The sequence below is a fragment of the Nyctibius grandis genome, chromosome 12 (genome assembly GCF_013368605.1).
Source record: "Nyctibius grandis isolate bNycGra1 chromosome 12, bNycGra1.pri, whole genome shotgun sequence".
NCBI classification, from domain to species: domain Eukaryota; kingdom Metazoa; phylum Chordata; class Aves; order Nyctibiiformes; family Nyctibiidae; genus Nyctibius; species Nyctibius grandis.
In genome coordinates this window covers 11786293-11813667 of record NC_090669.1, presented here as the reverse complement: position 1 = coordinate 11813667, position 27375 = coordinate 11786293, and the positions used below count along the sequence as shown (strand labels likewise).

The window sequence follows — 27375 nt, the reverse complement described above, 5'->3', positions numbered from 1 at the left end:
TTGTTGCTTGGCCAATGAGGGCTTAAAAGGCAAAAAATAGGGTTCTGTTGTGGTAGTGAAGTTTTCTATAGCATTGTGTGGCTACGATTTTTTTTCCCACCTGAGACATGAGGTCAAATTTCACAGATATGAATATCAGCAAATTCAACAGGTGTTAAAATTAATGTCATTGAAAGGAAAATTTGATTGATTTAAACACAACTGATGTGGTAACAATTCTTATATTTTTAGAGCATCTTTTGAGATACCCAACCATCTCAAGCTGTTTATTAACATGATATACATTGTTCTAGAAATACTGTATCTTATATATTCTGATATACTAATAGTAGTAATTCTTCCCATTATCAGTCACATCAAACCTTGCTAAATAGCATGAGATTGGTTGTTGTCTCATAAGCTTAGACTGGTGCAGCTATACCGAGCTCACCTAAATAACACACAGTGGTTATCAGCTGGATTTTGTCTGTCTTGTCTTGCTGTTAGCAAGTCAAGTAATTCTTGCTGAATGCTCACAACATTTGGTACTAGCAGTTATTTATTATATATACTGTTGGTGTAAAGGTTGTTGGGGTGCATAAGCAGGTAAAGATTACAGACAAGATACAGGACACAAAATGGAAAGACTAAGCATGAAGAAGAGGACAGCTGATATGAGAACCAAGACCCTTCAGAAAAGTATTAACGGGAAGTTTTTTTGAGATTAGGAAACTGGAAATGTTCATATATAGGTGTATGTCCATTTTTGTTACATTGCATTGGTTAAGTATGTGTGATCCACTCCATGATTTACTGAATTTGAAAAGTCAGGTTCTGATCATGCATGTAATATTTAGGCTAATGTTTTAGTAAAGAGGACAGTTCCCTAAAGGAAACATTTTGTGACTCTCTTACTGTGATTCATTCTCTTTTTATTATACTTATGTAATGTAGTGAAATTAATCTAAAAATTATTTCCTGAAGTCTTCTAGCAGAATTTATTTTTTTAAATGGATGAAAAATAGTTCAGTCTGGCACTAAAATAATAACATTTTTGTAATGACTGGAGAAAAATAGTATTTTGAAAGGGAATACTCTGTATTCTTTAAGAACACATTTGTCAGCTGTGAAAGGTGCTCAGTATCAGTTAGGTTGCAGGTAATAATGCACTATACGTACATTAGTAATTCAGTAGAGTGACAGGAAAAGTTATCAGTACTATTTGGGATATGTAAAAATCTCAAGGATATTAATTTTGATAAGCAGGTTCCTTGCCAAGCCCTTTGAGACTTAATTTCGAACACTAGAGGGCTCAAGAAATGTTTCTGATTTTTTTCCACAAGGTTTTAATCACTATCAATAGTCTCTTTCAGTAGTGCTTACATTAACCTCATAATCACCCTCAAAATGACACTATTGTAGTAATAACAGAAGAATGGCAATGCATGAATAAACTAATGAACAAAACACCTCCTTCCCCAAGCAACTGTAAATAAACCAACATAAAATACCTATGGCCATGACAACACTCTGCAAACTCTATGTTTAGTACTGCTGCTTGGAAGATATACTGGAATTCCTTGCTTGATGAAATCCTTGCTGAGCGGCCTAAATTAAAATTTTAGTCAAAATTAACCACATAAACATTGCCATTGTAATTTAAAGGAAAATTAGCAAACATTGCAGTGCCTTCAAAATAAGCATTGCAATATTTTTCCACCTTACAGAAACTGAAATAAGACAGTTTCTAAAAAGTAATACTTAAAAAAAAACCCAACTGAATTCAGTATTTGATGTGAGAGAAATGAAGAAAAACTTACATTAACAGTTAAAACAAAATACATAATCTTAAATTATTAACAGTGAATTTTAACCATCTAATTAGTTATTATATGATCACATCATGCTTATTCCAAAGTTTACTGAAGCCATAGAAAATTTACCCTTTAATTTATTCTATAAACAAACACCTAATGCTAATAAGGATTATTTACAATGCAACAATCTGAATGGGTGCCTCAGTCGTGGGCTCTAAATAAATAAATACAGTCTTGAGAAACATTGTGCCCAGTCTGGGCCATGGATTTACAAAGATTTGTATGCAATAATGTAAAAGTACAGTAGAATAGGTTTGGAAATGGAATGACATTGACGTGTGAGTCAGATGTGAGGAGATCTCAGATTGTAAAAGACAGGAGTGAAAAAAGGAAAAAATATTCATTACATTTTTGTGGTTACATTTTATTTCAAAGGATAAACAGCAAATGTTTTGCAGGAATATAATCCGTAGTGCCATCAAATCTAAGGAGCACACTCCTGCAATCTACTTCCCACATAGACGTTTTATTAAGGCAGTTATAGGGAGGAACCATAGTTTTGAGAAAAATGATGTTTAGAGAGTAGTGTGAAGTCACTTACAAAATTAAAACAAATTAAATGACTCTGTGTCAGTCACAGAAGTCAAAATTCTGATTAATAGAAAAACTTTATCATGTGAAAACTTAGGATTTTTAAGAGAAGCTATTCTGTAAAGATTTTCAAATTGTTTACTGAGAATATTAATAATGTAATTAATTTGGTGAGTAGTAAGGCACCAGCCAGGGAAAACAGCATATACCCTTGGAGTGTTATTCAGTGAGAATTTATTTTTACTGTATTGTCTGATTTCAACACACCTCAGATTTCACTTTTTTATATGTATGTATAGCTCATTTAATTTGATTATCAGTTATGTAGGAGATGTTTCTGACTGCATAAGAAGTATGTCCATTTACATAAATTATTGTAATTAAAACATTTATGCTAACCTTCTTGGACATGTATGTAGCACACTATGCTTAACAGCAGAAAGGGTCTTCCAGCTGGTTGAAATAAACTGGAAAGTATTTGTTATAAAATACTGAAAGATATTGAAAATGTAATCAGATTTTCAGTTTTGGAGGAAGAATTCTGCTCTTAGCATGACAGAAGGTGTTTCTTGCACTCATTCGACTGCTACATGCCAAGAAAAAATTGTGAAATATAGTGAGAAAGCGGCATAAAGAGCTAGCAAGAATTAAGACAACAGCAGCTGTACTTCTGAATAATTTAGGTTTAGTTTGCAAAATTATACAGGAAAGGATTATCACTTACACTTGCATTTGAGAAAATGGAGCTACAAATGTTGTTATAAAAAGTGACAACGTACAAACCCTGTAAAATAGCACAGGGACTATCTTGTCACCTTGGGTGGGATCCTCAGAGCTGTGTGCCAAGACATTTGCGGAATCATGACTGGGAAGTAAATAGTGTAGAAGGAGCTTCTTCTGTCTAGATGTGGAGCAGGGCAGAACCTTTCCAGAGGTGTATATTAATTCTGTTATTGATACATATTTATAGTTATTTATAGTAAAAGACCCTAGGGGACTTCCTGCCCCTTTCTCCCCCTTGAAAGCCAGTTATTGAGTATGCGGTAGTCAAGAGCATTCACTGCTTCAGGCATATTTGCCTTTTGATCAAAAGCAAAGTAAATTGTGCCACTTTTCCCTAAGCCATCCCGCCCCTCAGCTACAAGGTGTATGTAAAACAGGAAGAATGATTAGCATCATTCTCTCCTGCCTCAGTATTTACAGTGCAGTTCCATAAGGTTAAGGCAAGATTTTCCTCAGAGTGTTTCCTGTGCATATTTTAAAGGAAATCTAATTTGTAAAATGCAAATTCTGCATCAAATACTTGGCATGATGTTTCTTTAAAAAATTACATTAATATTATAAATCAGTAAGTTACAAAGACTATAATTCAGTAATTTTCAAACATGAATTAATAATTTTTGACAGAGATTACGATTTTGTCTTGGCCTTGCCATCACCTCATCACACAGGTGAACCACAGTAACCAGCAGGTCAGTTGTGCTTGATGCTGTGTGTGACCACTAGATATCTTTGGTCATGTGAGACCTCCGGAAACTATGCCTACCTGGTACTCCAGGCTTGTAGGTGTACCTTAGAGTTGTAAGTCCTGGCTTTTACAGAGAAAAAAGAGGGAAACTTGTAAATACTGTATTAAAAGATGCACAGATGTAATTCAAGGCAGGAGGAAGAAAATAATTCTTGCTTTAGTGCAAGACCTGGTGCTTCTTAACTGTCAAATCCAAAATTGGAGCTAGCAGAAATAGAGGGTGTTGCTATAAATGGAGAATGGTCTTGAACATGCAGAGAACCCTGACGGAACCTCAGAGCGTGCTGTTGAAAAGTCAGGAAAAGGAAGCAAACGATGTGTAAAATTTATTATGCTCTCTAGATCTGCTGTCTCAATAAACTTGTGAAGTAGAAGAGCTGAGGAGCTTGTATCGTGAAGTCAGTGCCCATGTAGTCAGGATTTCTGGAGATGGGCTGAAGTCAGAAAGATTCTGACTGTACAAGTATCCAGGGCACCAATTTAGATTCCCACTAATTTGCAGACTTAGTAATAGGATTAGAGTCTCAAGTATTTGTCTGTGATTACCATAGGGCAGTGAACTATAAAAATCAACAACCTTTTATTTTTTAACAAACAACAGTATAAAGTCTCTAGTTTCCTAAAAAAACTTTGTGCAATCTCTGAGTTTTCTGTTTACACGCTGGTTAAAATAATGTAGATTGAATTCTGCATTTGAAACCATGAAGGAGGCTCATCTCTAAAGTCAGTTAGAACCACATCTGTGTCTAAATTAATTAAAATGCCTGTTGAATTTTTCATGCAGAAATGAAAGACCTTTCGAAATGTAGTTCTGTTCCTCATATATTTTCACAGGTTTTTACAGAGAGAAATCCTAGTGGATGCAGAGAACAGAACTCACTAAAATGATCCCACAAAATGGTTTGATCAAGTTTTGATCAAATACTAGTTGTGGATTCTTCATAGTATCCTACTGGTTAGGGAACTGCTGGAGAAGTTCCTTATATTCTGGAACCATATAAATCTTTGTGACCAACTTATGGGTCCTTCCCTTCCCAATCTGTAGTGCCCTTTGTTCTGTACACAATCCATAGACCTCACAAATTTTCTTTTTTTTAAGACCAAAAAAAAAAATGCCACCACAAAAGCACTGAAGATAACATCCCCCAGAGGAGGGTGCTTTTATACAGAGATTTCGAGGCCATTTGAACTCTGTGAGGAAAAGTTCTCCTAAGAATTTGCATTATCTCCTTAATTACTTTCAGGATGAACTGGAGAAGATCACTCTTGTAATAGAGCACTTGGATTTTTCATTCTGAGTCTCCTATAGTCTTCCTACTTGATCCTGGATTTCTGTTTCCCCCTGAAGGCAACCAGTTTCTCTGAAAGGATATCAGGAAGGTACAATATTGTGTTTATAAAGTTTTTGACAGTCTTGGGTGGAAAGTATAAGGAAAATGCACTGTCTGTTTTATAAGAAGAGTAACCACTATTCAGAGTCTCATAAAATTTGAATAATGTGACTAATACAGAGTATCTTTTTTTTTTTTTTGCTCTTCTTTAATCTCAGAATGATTCTTAAGATTAAATAAGTGATTTATGTGCTACATAAATATAGCTGACGCCTGTTTTATATTGTATTTTTCTTTATTCTTGAAAGCACAATTCTGTTTCAAAGAGGAACTGCTTAATATAGTAACTTTTTCTGCAACATGCTTGATTTATGTAGTCAGTTAACTTTAATGGTGAAATTTAGTTTTATTGGGTTTTTAGTTTTACTCTCTTATGCCAAAAATCCAACACAGTTAAATAAACGTTGGATTCTATTTCTTTCTGTTTGTTAGCAGAAACATCGCTAGTTAAGCTACATTTCACAAAAACAATGTCTTTTACCTTTACAAATCTGGAGGCATTAGGGAGCTGATTAATTGTGACGAAAGATGTAACTTTAGGCCAGTGACATTGCTCAAGTACGAGCTGAGGGCAGAACTGGGATTTTATAATACGTAGCTATCTAGAAATTAACAATAAAATACTTTCAGCGGACACCCGAGCGCTGGGAGAGCCTGTTCGACACATGTGACAGACTGCGGGACATCACCTGTGAGCCGGTGCCTGGGGTAAGTGGACGAAGAACTCGGCTGCCGGGGAAGGTGGGGGGCTCGAGGAGGTAAAGCAAGCGGCGAGGTTGTGACAGAGGAAGGGTAACCTGGGCTAGCGGGTAGGTAACCCGGTGGGGACATCCCACATCTGACGCGCGCGGCAGTTCCTGCTGTGTGAGCTCGGGACAAGGAGAAGGCAGGGCCGGGGCGGTGACTGCCCCCGCCGCAGCGCCCGGCCCTGCCCCGCGGCCGCGGCCCCTCCCCGCCCGCCCACTGGCCGCGGGGAGCGGCGGGCAGGAGGCGCAGCGCGCCCGACCGGCAGCGCCGCTCGCAGCCGCCATGGGTCCCCGCGGAGCGCGGCGCGCGGCCGGCTGCCTGCTGCTCTGCTGCGCTCTGGCCGCCGCCCGCGCCGCCCCGCGCAGGACACCCTCGTTCGGCGGGCACGTGGCGGAGAACCGCCCGGCGGGCACGCGCGTGCGCGGGCTGAGCATCCCCCTGACGCGGCTGGGGCCCGAGCCCTGGTGCGCCAAGGTGCAGGGGCGCCGCTGGCACCTGCAGCTGCTGGGCGAGGGCCACGCGCACTTCCGCGCGTCGCTGCACGCCCGCACCGCCCGCGTCTGGCTGCGCACCAGCCGCCCGCTGGACCGCGAGGCGCGGGCGCTCTACTCCTTGCGCCTGGGCTTGTGCTGCAAGCGCTGCGCGCCCCGCGGCGCCGCGCCCGCCGAGCTGGCCGCGCTCACCGTCCGCGTGCTGGACGACAACGACAACGCGCCGCGCTTCGTGGGGGGGCCGCGCCCCGCCGTCACGCAGCTCCGCGTGGAGGAGACGCTGGCGCTCAAGTCCCAGGTGTGGCAGGCGCGCGCCGAGGACGCGGACGCCGGCGCCAACGCGGAGCTGCGCTACTTCGCGCTCCCGCGCAGCACCCACTTCTTCGTGGTGCCGCGCAGCGGGCGCGTGGTGCTGGTGCGCTCCCTGCTGCACCTGCGCGCGCCCATCCCGCTGCGCCTCTACGCGCGGGACCGCGGGCGGCCGGCGCTGCTCAGCGAGCCCCTGGAGCTGGAGGTGCTGCCGCAGGCCGCGCGCCTGCAGCCGCCCCGCGCCGCCGCCCGTCGCCGCCGCCGGGCCGCGCTGCCGCCCGCCGCGCCCCGGGCGCTCTCCCTGCCCGAGGACGCCCGCCCGGGCAGCCGCCTGGCCACGCTGGCCCCGGCGCGCTTCGCCTCCGCCTGGTTCGAGCTGGTGTCGCCGCCCGTCGAGGAGTCGCCGGTGCGCGTGGAGCGGGAGAGCGGCGAGGTGAGGCTGGCCGCGGCCCTGGACAGGGAGGCGGCGGCCGCCTGGGAGCTCGTCGTCCGCGTCCAGGAGCGCCGAGGTAGGTGCGGGCCTGAGGACACGGGCCGTCCGCGGACACGCTGCTGCTGCGCTCGCCGCGTTGTACAGTGTAGTGGTCTTGTCCCTTCAGTAGGCTGGAGGAGGGTTTGTCTTTTAAGGAGTAAAAAGCCCCCAAGTGACAACAAGCACGTAACAGTGGTTTAGCATCAGGTGTCATGTGCTGTTACATTGTGGAGTTTATTAAAATTACATTGTGGAAATTATTAAAACACAGTAGGTGACAAGAAGCATTACATAGCTGTACAGTCCACATCCACTGAACTACGTGAAGTGCTTAGCAGTAAGGTGGTTATCAGAATTTAACTGTTTCACCTGTTAAAATTCTTAGTCATTGATGAGCAGCATGGAAAATATGTAGCATAACCAAAGAGTGTTACTTATGTTATATACGTGTTGAGACAAAGCATATTAGATACACCACGCTTACACGCAGGTGTTTTCTATTAAAATGCTTCCCGTAGCTCTGGTCCTGTAAGTGCTGAACTTGAAGCGGGCAGCTGAAGTCATTGAGTTTTGAGTTGTTATTAAAGTTAAGCATGTTTGACTCACAAGCATGATGTGAGTTTTTGCAAGATTGGTGCCTTTGTGGTTACGTGGCTACTCTTTTTTTAAAAAAAATCTGAGGGGTCTGATGTGCACCACTAAAATGGCATATTTGTGATTTAAATTGTCATCACTATTCACCAGGTCTTGCTCAAGTTAAATAGAATAGCTCGTTTCATTTATCCCTGGCTGATAACATCTATTACTTTTTAAAATTCTTTTTTTATTTTGAATTGTCATCTTTTTAATTCACCGGATGGTGGATATCTGTGTGCATTCACCACGTCTTTTGTTGTTTTTGTTTTACTTGTGATTTTAATGATGTTTTGAAGATTGTCTAGAATGTGGGTATTCTGGAGAAAACTGTATCAGCAGAAGTGAGTTGGTTGGCTTGATTTCACCTTGGAAAAGTTTAGAAAGATTTTTGTATTATGTGGCTTCTGGTGCTTGTGAAAACTTAATTAACTTCTCAGCAGTCAGGTGCTCAGAGTAACTTCTGTTAACCACAGAGCAGTGCAGGCGGGAGAGATGAAACGTTTCCCACGCTATTCCTTTCCCTCATCTCGTCTGTTTTCTGACTGAGGGGCAGCCCATAGGAGTGAGAGGCAGTTTATTCCTTGGTGTCTGTTAAATCCCTGAGGATGCCTGCAGGGATTCTAGTTAGTGCTGACAGTTTCAGTGACATAGGTACTTCCACCTGTGAAGCAGGCTAGATCACCAACTCATTTCACTCTGGACCTGAGGAACAACTCTCGGATCTTTCTGTTATTCTGCCTTGTTTTTTGTCATGCCTATCGCTGTAGCGTATCCATCAGTCACTTGTACTGGCTCTGCGCTGTGTTCCAGCTTGAGCTTTGGCTGCTAACCAGGAGGTTGATAGACCAATTTCCAAAACACAAATGCTTCCTGTGTCCTGTCTTCGCTACTGAGTCTTGAACAATGCTACATGACAAAGGGGATGTCATTACTTAGAGACAGTGACAAAATCTGTCGGGTCATTCTGAGTAGGCTTCAGGGATCTTCACCCACTGTGTCATGTAGCTCAAGTTTCAGCCCTCTGTTGGTGGCACAGCTCCCTCGGTCAGGATCAAGAAGATGTTGTTAGAAAAGTGGTAGCTAACCTTGCCCCGGGTTACTGCTAGTCTCACCTTTGTGATGGTTTTTACTCTTATCTAGTCTGAATATAGAAGTCTGAGGTTGCCTGGAACAAAGCTTGTCACTCTTTCACGCCAGAGATTTCTTTTCCAAAGCAATGCTTGCTAACCCAGTTAAAAAAAAAAACGAACCAACTTTAACTTATTTTCAGGGATTTTTTTCACCATCTTGTAGTTTTACTAAATAGTTTGGAGTGTTTTCCACTAGCCTGATATATTATTGCTAGTAGTATGAGGTAGTAAGATAATAATCTCTGAGAAATATGTAGAACTAGGTTCTGACTCTCACAGACTAGGTAGACAGCAATTAATTGTGGACAGTACAAATGGTGTACTTTAGATGGTAGTGATTTTAAGTTTCTTTGTTTAAAGGAGCCTAAATTCAAAAATACACCTTTATCAGTACTATTTTTTCATCAGATGAAGGTTAATAATGACTCGACACCTTTAAAACTTTGAAGTTGCAGAATGCTTACATTCTCACTTTATAGGAGTTGAAATACATAGGTATTTGAAACAGTTTTAGAAAGTTACATCTGTTTCCTTACTCACAATCCAAACTTCAGTAATGTGAGAAAAGATAACCAAAAGGATGGGATAGGAGAGGGAGAAAGATGGCTAGCAAAACTAGATGTTTTAATTAATCTGAAATAAGGAAGATACAGAAGATTGCAAAAGCTCCAGGAAAAAAACCCCCAGTATTTACAGAAGTGTTCTCTCAGGATGAATTAGAGAGTGGAGTTGGTTACACTGAATTTTGTTGTGAATAAAAGTGTAAGTTCAGGTTCTTTCTCCAGTTCGTTTGCTTTGCTTTCAACATTTGTGCTGGCTTATTTTACACTGTGCATAACTATAAATATTCCAGCACCTATGATTTTCTGGTATTAGAGCTTATGGTATCATATGTTGATTTATATTCAAGTGGTATAAAGCTATATTCATTCCTTTAATATATTTTTAATTTCCTGTGCCCCTAATTCTTGCTACCTGGTAGCTGAGAATTGAAAATTAACCAATAATTATTTCTGGCATTGGTCTCTTCTTCAACCCAGGCAGCGATATCAAGGATAAGACAAGATTTTTAGATGCTTTAGCCTATAAAATCTACTCTCTTTGTCCTTTTATCTTTTCTGTGTAGTTTATTATGATTAATTTGTAATGTGCACTTCATTATCTAAAGGAGCAAAGAATGCTTAAAAACATCGTGGCACAAGTGGTCCTAATACAGCTCTAGGAAGAAAAACGGATTTTTTTTTTTTTTTTTGGCTGATGGAGCATTCTCAAAATAGTAGCAGAAAGACTGGTATATGGAAATAAGGCAACATTCAGCAGCGTTTCTTAGTTTATGTGACAGCCCTTACCTTTTAGTTCATAAATGGGACTGTGTAGGAGATGTCCTGTTTCTGAATTAATTTTTATTCAGAAGAGCACAAAGGATATGTAACAGGCTGCATGTTTGTGCATTTTTTCTCTTCAGCTAAAATAGAATTTTGGATACTGTTCTGTTTGCTTCTTCTCAATTCTGTCCTGGATAGTCAACACGGCAGTGTGTCCAGGGCTGGTATTCTGCTAAAGTAAATACTGTTCCGGATGCAACCAGACCTTTAGCATCTCAATATCCAGATAATATCCCACATGTTCCTAGAAGAAGAAGAATTTTCTCACTCTGAGTTGCAGCTTGTTGAAGGGATGAGCTAACCTAGCTCAATCCAGTTGGGATGGGAAGTAACTAGCAATGCAACAGATCCATTCTTCACTACATGGAGAATTTCTTAGTAGAACCTTATGGTGTGACTGTAGGCTTGGTGCTGGTATCCATTTTCCTGCGTCAGAGGTAGCTTTGAGGGGCATTTGCAGTGTGAACAGCTCTTCGGCACGCAGGCTTGGGTTTTTTGGCAAAGCTGCAGTTGAGCTCTAAGATTAATTGCAGTGATGTGGACAAGTCACTATTATCACTATTGTCATTACCAGTGCAGCTACGTGCTGTAGTTACTTTGTGACTGGACATATTTTGGTTATAAACTTCATGGTGGATTTTTTTTATTTGTTTAAATGTAGGTGCTGAAAAAAAATCCATAATTTGATATTCTTTGAAATAATAATTATTTTGTGTATTTTAGTGCTACAGTAAAATTAACTGCAATCTGTAGAGGAAATAGTATGTTATGAGTTCTGTTTCTACACTGGATACCTTGTGGCCATTTGATAGTTTGTAGACTTAGTTTTAACATAGTTTATATGTTTTCTGGAAGCAGTAGTTACTGGAAAGCAGCAACAGGAAAATCTGGACCTCTAGTGCACAGTGCCTTTTTTATGGTGTGGGTTCTGCTGTACTTGTGGAGGAGTAACAACTCCAGGTCCTGGACAAGAGAGGAGATGGTGTCTTGTTTTGTATTTCAGCTTCAGGTGAGTTTCTTGCATGAGTTCTTAGAAGGAAGGTTTAAAAACAGGCAGAAGTCAGTTTTAAGAAATAGAGAAGGGATCACGGATCAGTCAAGCCTGATAGTTTTCATGAATTGGTAGGAAGTTACCTTTCAGATTAGGGCTGACCTGTCCAACATGATTGTCAGGTCTTGGAGTGTCAGGTCATGAGTTTCAGGTCTTGGGTCCTGCAGCTCCCTGCTCCCTGTGTCAGGCTGCCCATGTTCAAGGCCAGCTCTCACACGATGCAGCTGGCTAACCTTGGATCAGACAGTTGCTGTCAGAAGCCCTGTCTGTGGCCTGTGCCCCATGTCTTGGGAGCTCTGCTTAAGCTCAGGTCCTTTCCCGAGCTCCCCCAGGGTGTGCTGTACTTGGCTGTGCATCTTGCTGACCCTGACACTGCCTTGCTGGCTTGACTTCCCAGCTTGACCTGAGACCTGCCTTATCCCTGCAAATCGGTCTGGTGACCACTGGACTGTTGGATGAACCAGGTTTGTATCTCAGGACCTGCTCTGCTCCTCTTGCTCAGTGACAGTGAGGCCCCTGCCTGCCTTGCTGTTACCATTGACTCCCATTTCACCTTACCCTGCAGAGCAGCTTGTCCTTGCTGCTCCTTGGCAGTTAAATTCTGAAATTTCAGCAGCAGCGTGCATGCATTTGTATAAAATATTCTCTGTACCCTGACTACCTTGAGAGTTTAAATTGCTCTGCCTGGACATTGGACAGAAAATTTAATCTTAAGCAAGCTGAAACCACTCATATGAAATTGAAATATGCCCCAAAAATATTTATGTTTTTCATAATTTTACAAATATGTTGGCCAAAAACCAAAAAACAAACAAACCCCACAATGCCAAACCAAAGAGAAACACCAGGAAAAACTTGTACATTAGTTTGAGCAACAAGATGCTAAATGGAATTCCAAAATTTCAGGGCTTAACTTCATGAGACATGTTTTTTGGCACATAGTCCTTGACGAGCAAATTCCTTTAGTCACCCCACTGATCACCCAGCTATGAGCTATGTTCTTCAGTTAACCTTGCCTGGAAAGAAGTGATGGTTATATAAGCTCACATTTTCTGTAGCATTTCAGATTTGATCTCCTTTCATTTATTGGGGCACAATTTATTTAGTCTTCACAAAAACGTAATACTATTTTAAGTTTTTACCCAGTGAAGAGAAGGTAAAATTTCTTAGACTGTCATATACATTAATATTTTAACATAGAGCTAACATTTAATTTGAGAAGGAGCCATTATTATTCCATTAACGCTTGGGGGAAGTGCATGAAAGATCCCGTCTCTCTAACCCTCTGTCATCTCAAGCTCCTTTGACCTTACTTCATCCGTGGGCATTAGCTTTGTAATCCCCTGTCGTTCATTTTTTCTTGTCAGAGGATTTACTAAGGGTGATGTTTGACATGCCTTCCAAATAGTTAATAGCAGTCACTTATATTTTAAATGTATTTGTCCTATTTAAATCGACATGTAGAATGGAGACACCAATGTTAGTGATCTGTGTATTTTAAACCTTGAAGGTTTTCATGCTTGGAAGCCAAGGATCATCTGTTTTTTAACTTTATCTGAGGCCTTAGTCCCTTTTAGCTGTATTGATTCTGTGTGGATTGTCCCTAAGAATTAAGGACCTTCTGGGTGATGTTTTGTCTTTTACAATTCTTACTACCTCTTTTATGAATTACAGCCATGCTAACAGTTACACATCAAGCTGGGCTTAAGTCAAAATCATCATCTATTATCCAGCAGATGTGTTTTGTTAAACTGCAATGGGTTTCATGCTGTTAAGTCAAAAGGAAACGTACATTCTGTGTGCTTTTGGGACAACTATGGGTGTTTACAGGCTTGGAATGTTACTTATTCGTGGTAGAAGGGAATGTCTAGGGAAGCTTTAGAGCACCATGTTGATGTTTATTCAGTCTGAGTGTTTTGATACTCTATGCTTTCTACTCCGAGCAGACAGATTAAAAATACCTTTGTGAGACTACTGGGAGTTGAACACCAAAGCTATTCAGATCTTCTGGCTGTTTATCATCTCAAACATTCAGTTTCTGCAAAAGAAATAAGCTTTTTTTTTTTTTTTTTTGTAAGACCTAACTAAATTTCAGCACAGATTTGTTAATCTGATGGAAGTAGTAAATTATAGAACATACGGATAGGATCTTCCTCAAAGCTGATTTATAACATCTCCAATTGGATGTTGATACCCTGCCTGACGTTACACTTTATTTGATTATGAAATAGTTTTATTTCAGTTTTTCCTAACCTTCTTTTTTTTTCAGTTAGTCTCAGAAGTGTGGTGTCCAAATTTGTAGACAGAATATCTTTAAACCTTCTTGGTATGTTTGAGTTTAGGTTTCAGTATAAAAGAGAGACTGAGATTTAGCTTACAGTAAATTTTCCTTTGACTTCAAAGTGTTTTTGTATAAAAAGGAGATAAATTCAGTATTTTGAAGAGAGTTTCCTTTTGATTCACTTAATTATATACAGTATTTAATAATATACAGTGTTTCTGACATAAACTCCGCCTTTTTTTTTTCCTTTTTCTGATGAAAGAGGTCATAATTTCTTGAATAGGAAATTTGATTGCCTTAGATGATTAATCTTATGGACATAAAAAATTATACTTTAAATGGGAAGTGCATATAAAAGTCAGTGTTAAGGAAGTGCCAGCTTTGGGCTAAGGACATTTGGGGGCGATAGAGCAGAAGAGGGTTGAAATAAATAAGGAAGGCTTATGTGTGACAGCTTACTCCTCAGTACAGTTTGAAATGGAAACTGAGATTCATCTTTCTTCCCTGCTGCAAAGAAGTGTCTGAAGTCTCACAGCCTAGTGTCCTTTCTCCCTGTAGTAACAGTGCACTCAGCAGATACCAGTTTATTGCTTTTTCCTTGCCCTAATGACAAGAGTTCTGTGCAGTACAAGTAGGCTTCAGTTTACTGATGATGCATAAAAATGTTGATACATGATGTGCCATGGTCAGGTTTCTCTTTTTCATTTCTTTTCCTGAAAAATAAAAATTAATAATTATTTCCTGCCTTTCATGTGTTTAGGTTTGCAGTCCAGATAATGTTAGTTCAACAGACTTTCTGTGCGCAATGATACGAAGAAGTACAACAGGCTGTGTTGGTGAGGCTACTGATTGTGGTGGCTTTTTTTTTTTTTTTGCTTGCACATGGCAGGCTACAGAGAAACAAACCATATTTTCCCCAAGAAATTCTAAGGAAAATTTGAAGAGAACTTCCCATCTTACAGTGGTACGGTAGCTGTTACCTCTTTAGCCAAGTATTCTCCTTATGATAATGCTTTTTGGCAATCAGTAATAATTTATTAAGACACATGTTTTGTTATTTAAGGATGTCTGTTGTGATTATTAATTTGTAGTCATTATTTCACATCTGGGCATGCTTGGTTTTTCTGTCTGCCACTCTCAGCAGATGGATGCCACACCGGGAAGTCCCTGATAACATGGTTATCACTTTCTCTCTTTTAATTGGTAATTTATACTAAGATCCACTCTGCCACAATCATTTAGCTCCTCTGATGCTTTCTTTACTTTTGTACTTTTGTTTTCTGGTTTGCTTTAACTTCTATTTTAGAAGCCATATGAGGGTAAGGAACAGAGACATGACAGACTGAAATGTAGAGAAATGTTTGTGCATAGTTGTCCTGTTTTTTGAAGGACATACAGTAGGACTGAGTGCAATAACCAGTGGCTTTTATCTCATGTTATGGTATGAAAATGGGAACAGAGATTTCCCCTGATTGCAGCTAGAGGCTTAGGACATGAGTTTTTTTTTCCTGTCTTCCCAAACTTTAAGTCAGTAGATATTTTACATGAAGACATGTTATAGAGTGAGGTGTTAAAAGAGCTCAGTATGATATTTGCAAAGCTTCCTCAAAACAACAATGTCCTCTCAGCCAAACCCAAAATATTTTACTTGCAGTAACCCAAACAAATAACAAAACCCAGAGCTTTCAAAAAACATTTGTCTATTTAAGGTAAAAGTCTTAGAAGTTGGAGCAACTTAAAAAAAAAACAAAAAAGAAAAATACTAACTTGAATACTTAATTTGCTGATAGATGTAGAGCAGAATGTAATAACAATATTGACCTAAAGGCTTGCAAGACTTTTAACACTCTCATAATCTCCTTTTAAAAATAAATTGAAATGACCTAAAAATGCCAGGAGCAACCTAGCTTCTCACCCATTATTGTTTAATCATAATAATATAATACCATACCTCTTCCCTCAGTACATTCAAGGAATGTATAATATTTTTCCACAATTGTAGAGACATGTTCAGTCAAGTACATATTCTCTTGTCAGATGTTTTAAATCAGAATGCCTGGCATTGTCAGTTTTATCAATTACACTGATGCAGAGAAGCCTACATTTTTAACAAATACAAGGGTTTTATTTTCAAGTCTTGTCTTATAGAGGTATCTATTGGATTTTTGAGAGAAGAGACGGTCATATAATCCTAATGAAATCAGAAGTCTGAGAATACATCAGATTTCACAGATTGACAGCGTCTTTTATAATTTGGCACGGTGAAAAGACATGGATTTAGAGGCAACTCCAACCTACAGTATTTGAAATTGCAGTCAAACTATTTCAGAATGCATGATTTTCAAGGCCTGGTTTAACCAGTGTAACATTCAAAAGTTGCTGTCAGCTGTATGATTAAGCATTAAAGCCCTCTCCTCCTTCCTGCCACCCTTGGTGTAACAATGTAGGTGCGTGGGTGAGTATTTTTTTCCAGTTGCTGTATGAAATGACAGGATTTATTAGTTTGCAGTATCTGTGTGCGATCCAATGAATCTTTATAACCCAACTTTGATACCAGGGTAGAGGAGCTAGCTAGTTCATGTTACTTTGCATTGAAACCCTTTCCTAGAAAATTAATGGTGAACACCAGAAAAGAGTTTTTTCAGATAAACCTGGATTTGATAGAGCCATAAAGAACTAGTGAGGAACCTAAAGGAGAAAGAAACCATTATCCGATTGAGATATTTGCTCACTTCTTGTAATTTTCAGTATGTTCTTTGATTTTGACAAATCTTTAACTTGGACTCCCCTAGAGGTTCATGATTTTGAGAGGGCTTTCTGTTCCTTCTAAATACTAAGTCCCTCCCTATGTCTTCAATTTGATGTGAAAAATTATTAATTATTTTACAAGCTTGTGACACCGTTTTTAATTTATTAGAAATTTTCCTAAGCTTTTTGGACAAAGTATGCAACCCAGTATTCACATTACATGGGTATTAAGGATTTTTCCTGTTGTGTGGTTTGTTTTTTTTTTTTTTTAATAAGAACAGTTTAGTTTATTATACAAATGTGGTTTGTATCTCACCAGAGGAAATTTTCTAACTTGAATAGTTAGTTTAAAATGTTATGTTTTCTCCTATATATTTAACTCTGCCTTTATTAAAGCTTCTCAGTCTTAACAACTGTGCTTAATGAGGCACTGTCTGCCTTCCGACTGTGGAGATTTGGAAACAGGAATCTGTGGAGATTTGGAAACAGGAATCTGTGGAGATTTGGAAACAAGAATCTGTGGAGATTTGGAAACAGGAATCTAGCGAGGAGGCTGACAGCAGACACTGTCCTTGATCTTCACTGCTGTTTTCTGAAAGGCATTTGAATAACAGATTTTCATGCTTTTTCTTGGAGAAGTGACTTCCTTTCAAAAAAGTAAATTTTGTCTTAAACCAGGGAGATTTTAGATATTGCACAAGTCCTATCTCTATTATGGCTTGGACCTTGTGGACTTGAAGGAATGTTATTGGATGTACAGTAATTCTGATTTTACTACATCAGTTTCCTCAGCTGAGTTTTTTATATCTATTGAAAAGTTAAACAGGTATAGCGCTAAAATTAGTCTAACGTAAGATGATGGAAGTCGTAACACCTAGGGACATTATGTAGGTAAAATATGACATTCTTTGAAATGCTTCTGCTGTAGAAACCAACAGCTGGATTATGTTGATGTGTAATTTGTATGCAGAGTATGTTAGTAGAGATCTGATTTCATTAGCAGTATGGATTTAGAAGTTTGCCTACAGGCAGAAGACTGCAAAAAGGATATTTTAGAGACTCTTTCTCTAATTTTTTGTTTCTTTGTTTGTTTTAGTTACTTATTGCTGCTTTTAGAGCATTTTTGCTAGGGTTAAACTTCCCAGCAAGTCAGTAATTATTTTGCTTATGTAATTTTTCCAAAAGATTAAAATTGTGAGTCATGGTATACCATGTATTTCCTGTGAGTAGAAACTTGGGCAAGCTAATGTCTAATGTTACCTAATGTAGTTGGAATTCAGAGTAAGGCAGTATAATAAATCCTTCTGTTTATCAGTTTTCAACCACAGATAGGCATGAAAAATAAGCAATTATAGATAGTTACCTGTGATGACATTTCAGCAGTGGATGATGAAGATTGATTTTGGTGATAGGGAATGAATTTTAGTGCTGCAGCTTTTGTCAGTAATACTAAGTTAAAAGGCAGTAATTCTAACTGGAGAGAATCTCAGAGAAAAAGCAGACTTCAGGATGAGCTGCCCTAAGAAGGATTTTTGATGATACACGAATTGACTCTAATAGGGAATTAAACAGCTAAAGTAGGAAAAACCTCTGGACTAGAGTTTATAGTTTTAGTTTTAATTTTTTATATAAATTGAAAACAGAGCTGTAGAGAGGTCTTAGTTTTGATATTGCAAAGGGCATATAAAAGTGGTGTTTGCAAATATGTGGGAAAAGCAATCTGCTCACAGAACGTGTTTTCATTCATTTCTGTAGTGAAGAAAAATAAGAAAAGAGGAAAAAATACTTTCTGATCAAATAAAAAGATGATTTTAACCTTTTGAATATGAAGTATTATTTTCTATATGAATTTTAAAAATACTATTTTTTAATATAAGATGTTCCAGTTTTATGGTACTGTCATGTTTATGTGCAGCAAGGACCATTTTGAGTTTTATCTTTTGTTGCTCAGTATCTGTGAGAAAGCAATTTAAATTTTTCTGTTGTCTGAAGCTAGGGAAGAAAATCTGTCAAATGCAGAATCTACATGTATGCCAACAATGTAATTGGCAGAACTGTTCTTTTAGTAGGATTTTTTTGAATGGATGACATTGTGTGAGATATCTACGGTGTGCCTGGCTTGAAAGTCAAGTATCTAGTGTTTAATATTGAGGAAATTCTTACTGGTAGTGTGTTACAAAACAGGTTGAAAATTCTTTTAGGGATAATTAAGCCTGTGTCAGATTCCTGACTTAGGATCTCAGTAGTGCGTTGACTTGCACCGCTGAATATAGTTGCAGGTATCTCCACTTGTTGAGGCCTGGTATTTGGAACAGATAATTTAAATAGAACCTGTCTATGTGTTTGTAGGACTTAACCCAAATCCACAGAGGATTACCAGTTTTAAGCTGTTTCTGCTAAGATTTTGAGTGGAATTGTAACATGTTATTTCTTCCATAAGGTAGCTATATTACTGCACATGTATTACTTGTATACTACTAATAAACTACTACTAATCATAATATATGAATGCAGATACATAATAATGTACTGCTACTATTAATATACTGATGTACATGTGATATATCTGCAAGATACAGATGGGGGAGTGTTTTGATGGAAGGAGGCATTGAGACACCTTAACTATCAAGGCATGTATGTTGCTAAAATTTCCTTCCTTCCACTGTCTTGAAGCAGAAACCATATTCGTAAACGGGAGAAAATGAATTTTATATACGATATTAAAAATTAGTTAAAAGTCTGTTTTAAGCTCCATTCTGTAGGAAAACAACTATGCTGTAGGAAAGCAGCTATGTCAGTTACAGAATGTAAGAGACTGCATTTTTCAATGTATATGTAGTGATAATTGCAACAAATGAAAAACTTTTAAATACTTGCTGTGGTCTTTAGAATTTGGAGTTATGTTTTAAAAAAATCACGTTCATGATCATATACTTTGAAATTCTTAATGTGTTGTCCTGCTAGACATATGTATATTACACATTATTGTCCATGTCAGTCTCTTCATCACACTTCTTGTCCCCTGGCAAGTCCTTGTCTGATCATGCTTCGTTGGACACCCTGATGTTGTTTCTACAAGTTGTCAGGTCACATTTGTAGGTCTCTGTGCAGAGCAGCACAGTCCTGTTTAGTGTTTCTGTTATAGTTTTTGCTTTGATATATGGTATGCAGTCAAGGGAAAACTTACTTACAGTCATTTTCCTCCAGACCGCCTTCATCTGAAAGCAAAATCGTGATGATTTATTTAGTATTTTTGCTAGTGAATCAGATTGCCTATGGTTGATGGAAGAAGATAACATACCAATAAGATCTGTAAGGTCATATGCAGTGGATACATATTCTGGTCAGGAGAGGCACTTACGCCTGTCTCTTCAGTTATGTGCTTTGCAGTTCCTGCTGACTATCCTAACAAAATTCTTAGAGTATTCGGATGTTTCAGAGGTAACCAACGTATTGCTGAAAGCTTTGATCTTGCCAACATGTCAAATGAGATTAAGGTCTCTTAACGACTAAAACACAAGTACCAGGAGGAACCTGTCGAAGTCCTTTTAGTTTTTGATTAATAAAGTTTGCTAGGGCATGTGAGGATTAATCTCAGTCCTGATGCAGTTTTCCACAGTTTCCTTACAAGAGGTATTTCTCAGTTATAATTATGTACTAAGTACCAGCATATTCAGTGAACTGACAGTCAGTAAGTGACAAGAGTGGAATTTGTATCCAGGTTTGTTACTACTTGTTCAATAAAAATCAGTTTTTCTTTGATTGTGACTTATTTGTTGATAGAGGAATACATGCATGTTAAGAACTTTAGCAGACTTGAAACGGAATGTGTTCATGGGTTGATTTAGGATATTGATTTCCAGACTCCAGAGAGACAAAAATCAGTAATCTTTCTACTTCTGGCAGGGTTACCGAGGTGGCATTCAAATCCTCAATAGATCTTGCTATTATAGAGGCAGATTTTCAAAGGTTCTTAAGTCAGCTTCTGATTTAATGCTTGCTATTTTATGTCTGCAGTATGCCCAGGCAAACTAAGCTAATAGTGAGTATTTGCAAACTTGTGACAACTTCCACAGCACCTGTTCTTTTGAGAAGAGACAGGCAATTTTGACACTGACATCTCCCTTTTGCACTTACTCTTTTTGGACAACCTTTCATTTAAAATCTTTGGAGCATTCAAGCAGACACTGATCTCATTTGACACTTCTCATTTAGAACTTACCCTGTTGTGGCTCACTGTGGTGTATTTCAACCTCAGACTCAGGTCAATGTCTAACAAGTTCCCTCTTATGCAGTCTCTTCAGGTATCTTGGACTGGCTGCCCTGGGACTTTTGGAACGCACATTCTGACATGGAACATACCTCTTTGAAACACGTGCAGTTCTATTTAGTCTGGCAGTGGGAAATAATATCCATGCTGCTGCTTTTTACATCGTGATTTTTGGATGTTTTTTTGATGTTCCTTCTGGCTTCTTTTGTGCTATACAGAGGAGAAGGCATGCAGCTGCTTTTGCAGAGTCTGTCTAAATGCTGAAGGGAATTGTACCTGAGTGACTACGAGAACAGTGCAGTAGCAGTGTCGGCTACACTAGTCTCACCTCCGTCTTTTTTTGTCATGAGGCGATTCGAGTTTATCTTTGGAAACTTTGGCTTCACATGCGATGTTATAAAGAACATTCAGCCAGATAAGCTGAATTGAGCATCCTCACACCAGCCCTCCCAACACTTCTGACTGCAGAAGTGCAATACATAACAACACAAGACTTTAAGACTTAGATGTACATGGTAACTGAGAATTTTTCCATGAAAACGTAAAAATGCATGTTGTAGGTATCCATGTTCTGTGATGGTGCAAGTCCTGTTTAAGGTTCTTTTTCAGGAAACTGATCACTTCTGTGATTTACTGTTTGATAAATTAGAAGTTTGGTTTTGCTATAGCCACCGTTTTTTCATATGTGCTATCTTAAGCTAATACTGTATTCCCTGGAACATTGGATTCTGAGTACAGGATATAATTACAAAGAAATTAATTTGGATTTAACAAGTTACTGTCAATACACTTTCTGTTGCTCTTTAGAGAAAGGGAAAAAAAAAGCTATGTACTCCCAGTTACAGTGCTAAAATTCAGATGAATTAATACAGTTTTACACATTTAACTAAGAAGAATTGTGATTATCTGGAATGAATGCTGATTTTTCTGTTAAGAAAATTTTCTGGATAAGAACAGAAAGTACTCAAAGGTCATGATGGATTAAGTCTCAGGAGTCTAAACTAAGAAAATTACATTTGACTTTGTTAATCGCAGCACCAAGGAGTTTTCTTTAGGACAATCCACTTACTGGTTGTTTATAGATTGCAGATTATGATGCGGTGTACTAAATATGCCACTTGCTGTCAGACAGAGGTTCCTCAGCATGAAAAGCTGAAGCTTGCAGGAGACTGGAGTGAAAAATATATTAGTACTGCTGTGGGAGTGAAGGGATAACATCAGTAAATGCATACATCAGACAAAAGTAACATATTTTAGTTGGACCATGGATGTTTTTTGGAGAGGGATGTAAGGTTGCAGTTAAGGAAGTGGAGAGAGAATACAGCTGTTTGGCCTAAGTGGCACACCTTCCTGGGAGAATATTTCTGCTTAGCAAGATAACACTGTTTACAAGATCAGACATTTTGGCAACACTTTATGCTTAGAGTCTTAAATACTAAGTTCTTTGTATTATTAATTAGATTTAAATTACAACTGATAATTTTAGATGTTCCTCTTTCTTATGTTGTTTCAGTTCCTGTAAAGCTATTTTGAAAACAAATGTGTGTGTGTGTAGATATGTTTTTATGTATGTATAAATAATAAACACACACTGAAATCAAGTGTTAACACCATCAACTTTAAAAATACTGACTTTACATCCATTATTAAACTTGTGGATAAATTGTGTTGTAAATGCAGACAGCTGTTTTTCCCTGGACCATCTTCCCTTTCACTTCCCCAGCCCAGGCTTCTTAGCTGGGGCATAGTGCCACGTCGGTGCTGTTGTACTGCTTTCAGAGTCAGACCGGGTGTGGATACAGCACTTTTCTGGAGCCAGAGGCATTACACATACGGACTACAGGAACACTCAAGTTGGCTTCTGTATTCAGTTTTACAAGTCCAGTGCCAGTCCACTTGGAGCAGAGCTGGCCGAAAGGCCTAAGTTATATTTATACTGTGCTCCCTGGTGTTACTGATAAATATTATCAGTTACAAAAAAATACAGACTTTGTCACAGTCTTATGTCTTATGTTACCCCAGCTAGGTTGCTTCAAAATCTGAGCTAGCTGTGTGTGATGGAAGGAAGCATTTTTTTTCAGTTGATAGTGTATATAAATTTACTGAGGAGAGAAAGGCTTTCTGTCTTCTGTGTTGCTTTGCTTCTTTTGGAACGTGAAGATTTTAATCCTATCCTTTGGTCTTGTGTTCAGAAACTTTCTTCACTCAGGGTATTTTCCCACTCTTTCCTCCTTTAACATGAATGCTTAACTCCATTCCTGGAGATTTCGGAGAAGTTTCTTCAGTCTGACATTTTTCCTTTCTGCTACCTTTTCAGGCATACCTGCCTGATATTTATTACTTGTTTAGGAGCTCTACTGTCTTCAAGGCTTGATTTAATAATGGCAGAGGTATAACAAATACTTTTTCCTCAATTTTAAAGGATCTTCTGTTGTCAAGTTTTGGAGAATTGAATAGTTCCATTCTGTGGTGGTTTCTTTTTGGGGTTTTGTTTGTTTTTAACAGCATTTCATCTTTAATAGAAGTGAAAACTGTATTAGGATTTCAGTGAACTTTCTAACCAGGAAAGTCACTAGTTAGGGTAGATTGGTTAGAATTTTTTGGCAACAAATATTTAATTTTCAAAATTCAGAGTTGCTGTAATCATTGCATAAACAATATATTTCTTGATACATTTTTTTTTCTTCAGCAAAAAAACTTCTCAGAAAACATGTATTTAAATTTTGAAAATTTAAGAATGTGTGATCTTTCCTAAAAAGAGATATTAGTAGAACGTAACATGGGTTGCCTCGATCTTGCAATTCAGCAGTACTTGTGTTGGTTATTCCCCGCCCCCCCATTGTGTCTGGATGCTGTTAATTGCAGAGGAGCCTTAAAACCCAAGTTTTTCTGGATTACATGCCAACAATATTGCAGTCGATACATAATCAGGAATTGATACATGTTTCTGTTACTCTGAGTGCCATTAAGTAGCTGTCTTAAGTATTTCTTCATTTTTCTGTGACCATTAGGAAAGGATTGGTACTTGGTGCACTTGTCACTTACTGTGACAGATGTGAATGACAACGTACCTGAATGGGTCATGGAGCCCTTCCCGTTTTTGGCTGTGGTTTCCCCTGAAGCTGCGGGAGGTACTGAAGTATACAAACTGCTTGCTGTGGATGCAGATGAAGGGCTCCATGGAGCTATAGAATATTTTCTCTTGGAAGGTAAATTTTAACCCTCTCATTCCCTGTGTATTAGGCTTCACTATTGTAACTTTTCTGTCTTTTATGCTCAGTTTCATTAGTGAAAGATCTTCCCTTCCTTCTGCAAAAGGTTCATAAGCCTTCAGCTCTGTGTGTGAGAAAAATAAACTTTTATTGAGGGTACGGACGGATTTGCCAGATCTGAAGTGTGTTCTCCCTGCAAAGTTGTGTTCCCGCCCAGATTGTCCCCTGGGGGCTGATGGGGACTGGAACAGTCAGCACTCCTCAGGGCTTTGGCAAGGGAGTGGCAATGGCAGCAGTAGTCGGCACCTCTGTGGTGGACTGTTTATGAGATGCACCAGTATTGGAGCACAGTTTGTTGGGTGGAGAGGGTTAATATTCCTTTCCCTTGTGGTAATTGTGCTTCTGGTTCATTTCTAACAAATTTTTAAGGGTCTGGGTTGTGCTTTAGCTTTGCAAAGCTAGTATGAACTCATTAATAATTTTCTTTGTGGGGCTCTTAAAAGAAACTTCAGTAATAGTTCAAAACTGCCTAAGCAGAAGGGGAGTAGCAATACCGCTCCAAAGGTGAGTTTGTTCCTCTTGGTCAGGACTCTAGCAGGGTATTTTCTGGTAAGGCATATTTAGGGTCAGACAACAGCAAAGTATTGGAGGATGAAGGAGAGTGATAATTGTCCAGAGAAGTAAAATGCACCTTAGAAATGTAATCATGAATGTAATTACTGATTTCTAAGTTCTAAAAAAACTATTGAATTTTTGTGTGCATGCTGATTCTAAGCCAAAACCAACTCTGGTTTCTCATCTTAATTTTAATCAAGTAAAAATGTTCTTGCTGACAACAATTTGTGCATCTGTTCTTTTTAGGTGGTGAAGACAGATTTGAAGTTGAGAAGGACACTGGCTGGATTAAAACAACAGGTTTGCCATTGGTCAGGGACAAGGAGTATTTACTGACTGTACTAGCAGCAGATAAACTTGGAAGCAGAGGGTCTCCAGCCTCTGTTTCTGTAATTGCTGGATTTCGACCACCACAGTTCTCCAACATATCATACTTTGTTTATGTTCCTGAAAGTATGCCACAAGGAAAATCGTAAGTAACAGTTAAAAATAATGCGGTGAGATTGTGTTTGCAGTTTAACTCGTGTTTGATCTCCCCAAAGCCTCGGTATTGTTTGTAAATCATAAATAGATACTGTGAGTAGCAATGTAGATATCTTAATAGAAGTGATCAAGATACGGTTTGATTGATGTATTTTTTTAGTCACCCTTTTATACAGAAAAGCGATATTGAATAATTTTTTTTTAAAATGATATGGAAAGTATTAATAGATGTTGATTGTGTCTTAATTTTTGAACAAAATGCAGAATACAAATTAGAACTGTTACATCACAAAGAAAGATATCCTGGTGTGAAAGAATGTATTAATTTTATGTGTCAAATTTGGAGAAGTGCCTTCTCCATCAAGTGAAAATCAGAAAAAAACAAAAGACTGTCTTTACTGTCTTCATCAGTCATGGTGACAAACTGAGCAAAAATGAAGATGCCACAAAACTTGTCATTTTATTTTTTCATCCTTGTCTAACCATGTGGAGCTAAATATCACAGAAAATGTTAGTAACATAGATGCACCTGAATACTCAGTTCTGTCTGTCCTAAACTGTTTTGTTCTTATGGCAAACATTTCCCCTTCCAGTTGAATCAAGAATACTTTTGTCCAGTAAATGTCTTCCTTGTGTGGCTGTTCAACTGTTATTCATGTTATATTATCTGTGGTGTTGTATTTTTACTGTACAATCTACGATGTTCAGTTTTACAGTGTCTAAATAACCAAGATGTGTTAACTTAAAAAAAAAATAGCAACTGTTAATAGTAGATAACAAGGTTTTTCTTTAAAACTGCAATAAACTTAAATAGCATAGGCATAAAAGTAATGTAAGAACCATGAAATGCTACAATACCTAACAGCTACCTGCCATCTTGAGTTCAATAATGTTTAGTATTAAAAATAATGAAATTCTTTATGACTATTTTGTGTCACTATTCAGAAATAGATTTGCACACCTAAGATGATAGTTGATTAATCAGTTTGTCAAATTACTCTTTAATATCCAAAAGGAATTAAGTATTTAATGCGGTTATTATTATGTCAGAAGAGGTTTGAATATAAACAATGCACCCAGTGAAAGTAGTTTCCTGTTACTTGTTGACCAGAAATAGCCGTGAAAATCCATGTAGAATCCTAAAGTTCTGATATTTAAATTGGACCAATTACAGAAGTGTGCAGGAAAACAGTTGCTGTCATGCACTGGATTTCTCGGTTTGGGGTTTCACAATTGTAGGCTGATTTAAGACTGCTGCTGAGCAGAGGAGTGTTACCAAATCTTTCTCTTTGGTCTGCAACTAGTGCTAATATGCTAGCTGCATGGGCAGGCTGGTCCGATGAAAGACAAAGCCAAAAAAAGAAAAAAAAGTTTTCAGTTGGGTTGTTAAACGTGCTCACAGCACGGCCTTGTGACTTTTAGTGCTGACAGGAGAGGAGAGGTGGCGTGAACATGCAGCCAGGGTAGGGAGTTAGAAGGAGGGCAGAATAATTCCTGTTGGCAGGAACAGGGTCTTGGCACTGGCTGAAACTGACTGTGAGACCACATTGTAGGAAAATACAGAAAAAGACTAAAGTGAAAGAATGACCTACAGCAACCTTTTCCATTGTTTCAGTATTGCACCTAGGGAAGTGAGAAGACAGCAGCATGGAAATACAAAGGGAAAAAAGGTGTTTGGAGAAACTGAGTTTTGTCTTTTTGATTGTAGTTGTCACTGGATCATACGTGTTGGTGGGTTCTCCTGGGAGACAGAATTCTTTTTCCTGAGAAACCTGCATGATAAGGCAACAGACACTTGAGGAATAATTAGTATTCTGTTTTAAACCCTTTTAAAATATTTATTTTTTGATTTCTTCTTTTACTTCATACTGCAATGTTTTTCCCACTTGAAGACTTTAAACAGATTGGACTTCAGTGGAAAAAAGATAGTGCCAGACAAGAGCTAAAAACATATGTCCTGTATAACCTGTAAGATGCACGCTGTTAGTGACCGGCTTTTATCCTTTTGCAGTTATCTGTTGAAGCTTTAGAATGGTATGACTGGAGCAGCAAATTTACCATGCTGTTATTAAAATGAATCTTTTGCATCTTACTTCATCTTTTAGTTTCCTGCCTGAAAACCATCACCACTGTAGAAGAACGTTAGAGTAGGCAAATTCAGTTGCAGCAAAAATGAAATCCTCTGTTCCTGTGTTTTTAATCCTTACTGTGTTCTGCTTCCAAGTACCCTGTCTTTATC

The 27375-nt window shown here is 38.7% G+C and overlaps 1 protein-coding gene across 1 annotated transcript in view; it reads left to right on the top strand.

Moving 5' to 3' along the window:
• Window positions 1-6335: 6335 nt before the first annotated feature.
• Window positions 6336-27375, top strand: part of LOC137669234 (neural-cadherin-like) — a 61995-nt gene continuing 40955 nt past the window's right edge. Inside the window, exons 1-3 of the mRNA XM_068411221.1 lie at window positions 6336-7362; window positions 23838-24035; window positions 24900-25125. Coding sequence (XP_068267322.1) covers window positions 6336-7362; window positions 23838-24035; window positions 24900-25125 — 1451 coding nt within the window. The remainder of the gene's footprint in view (window positions 7363-23837; window positions 24036-24899; window positions 25126-27375) is intronic.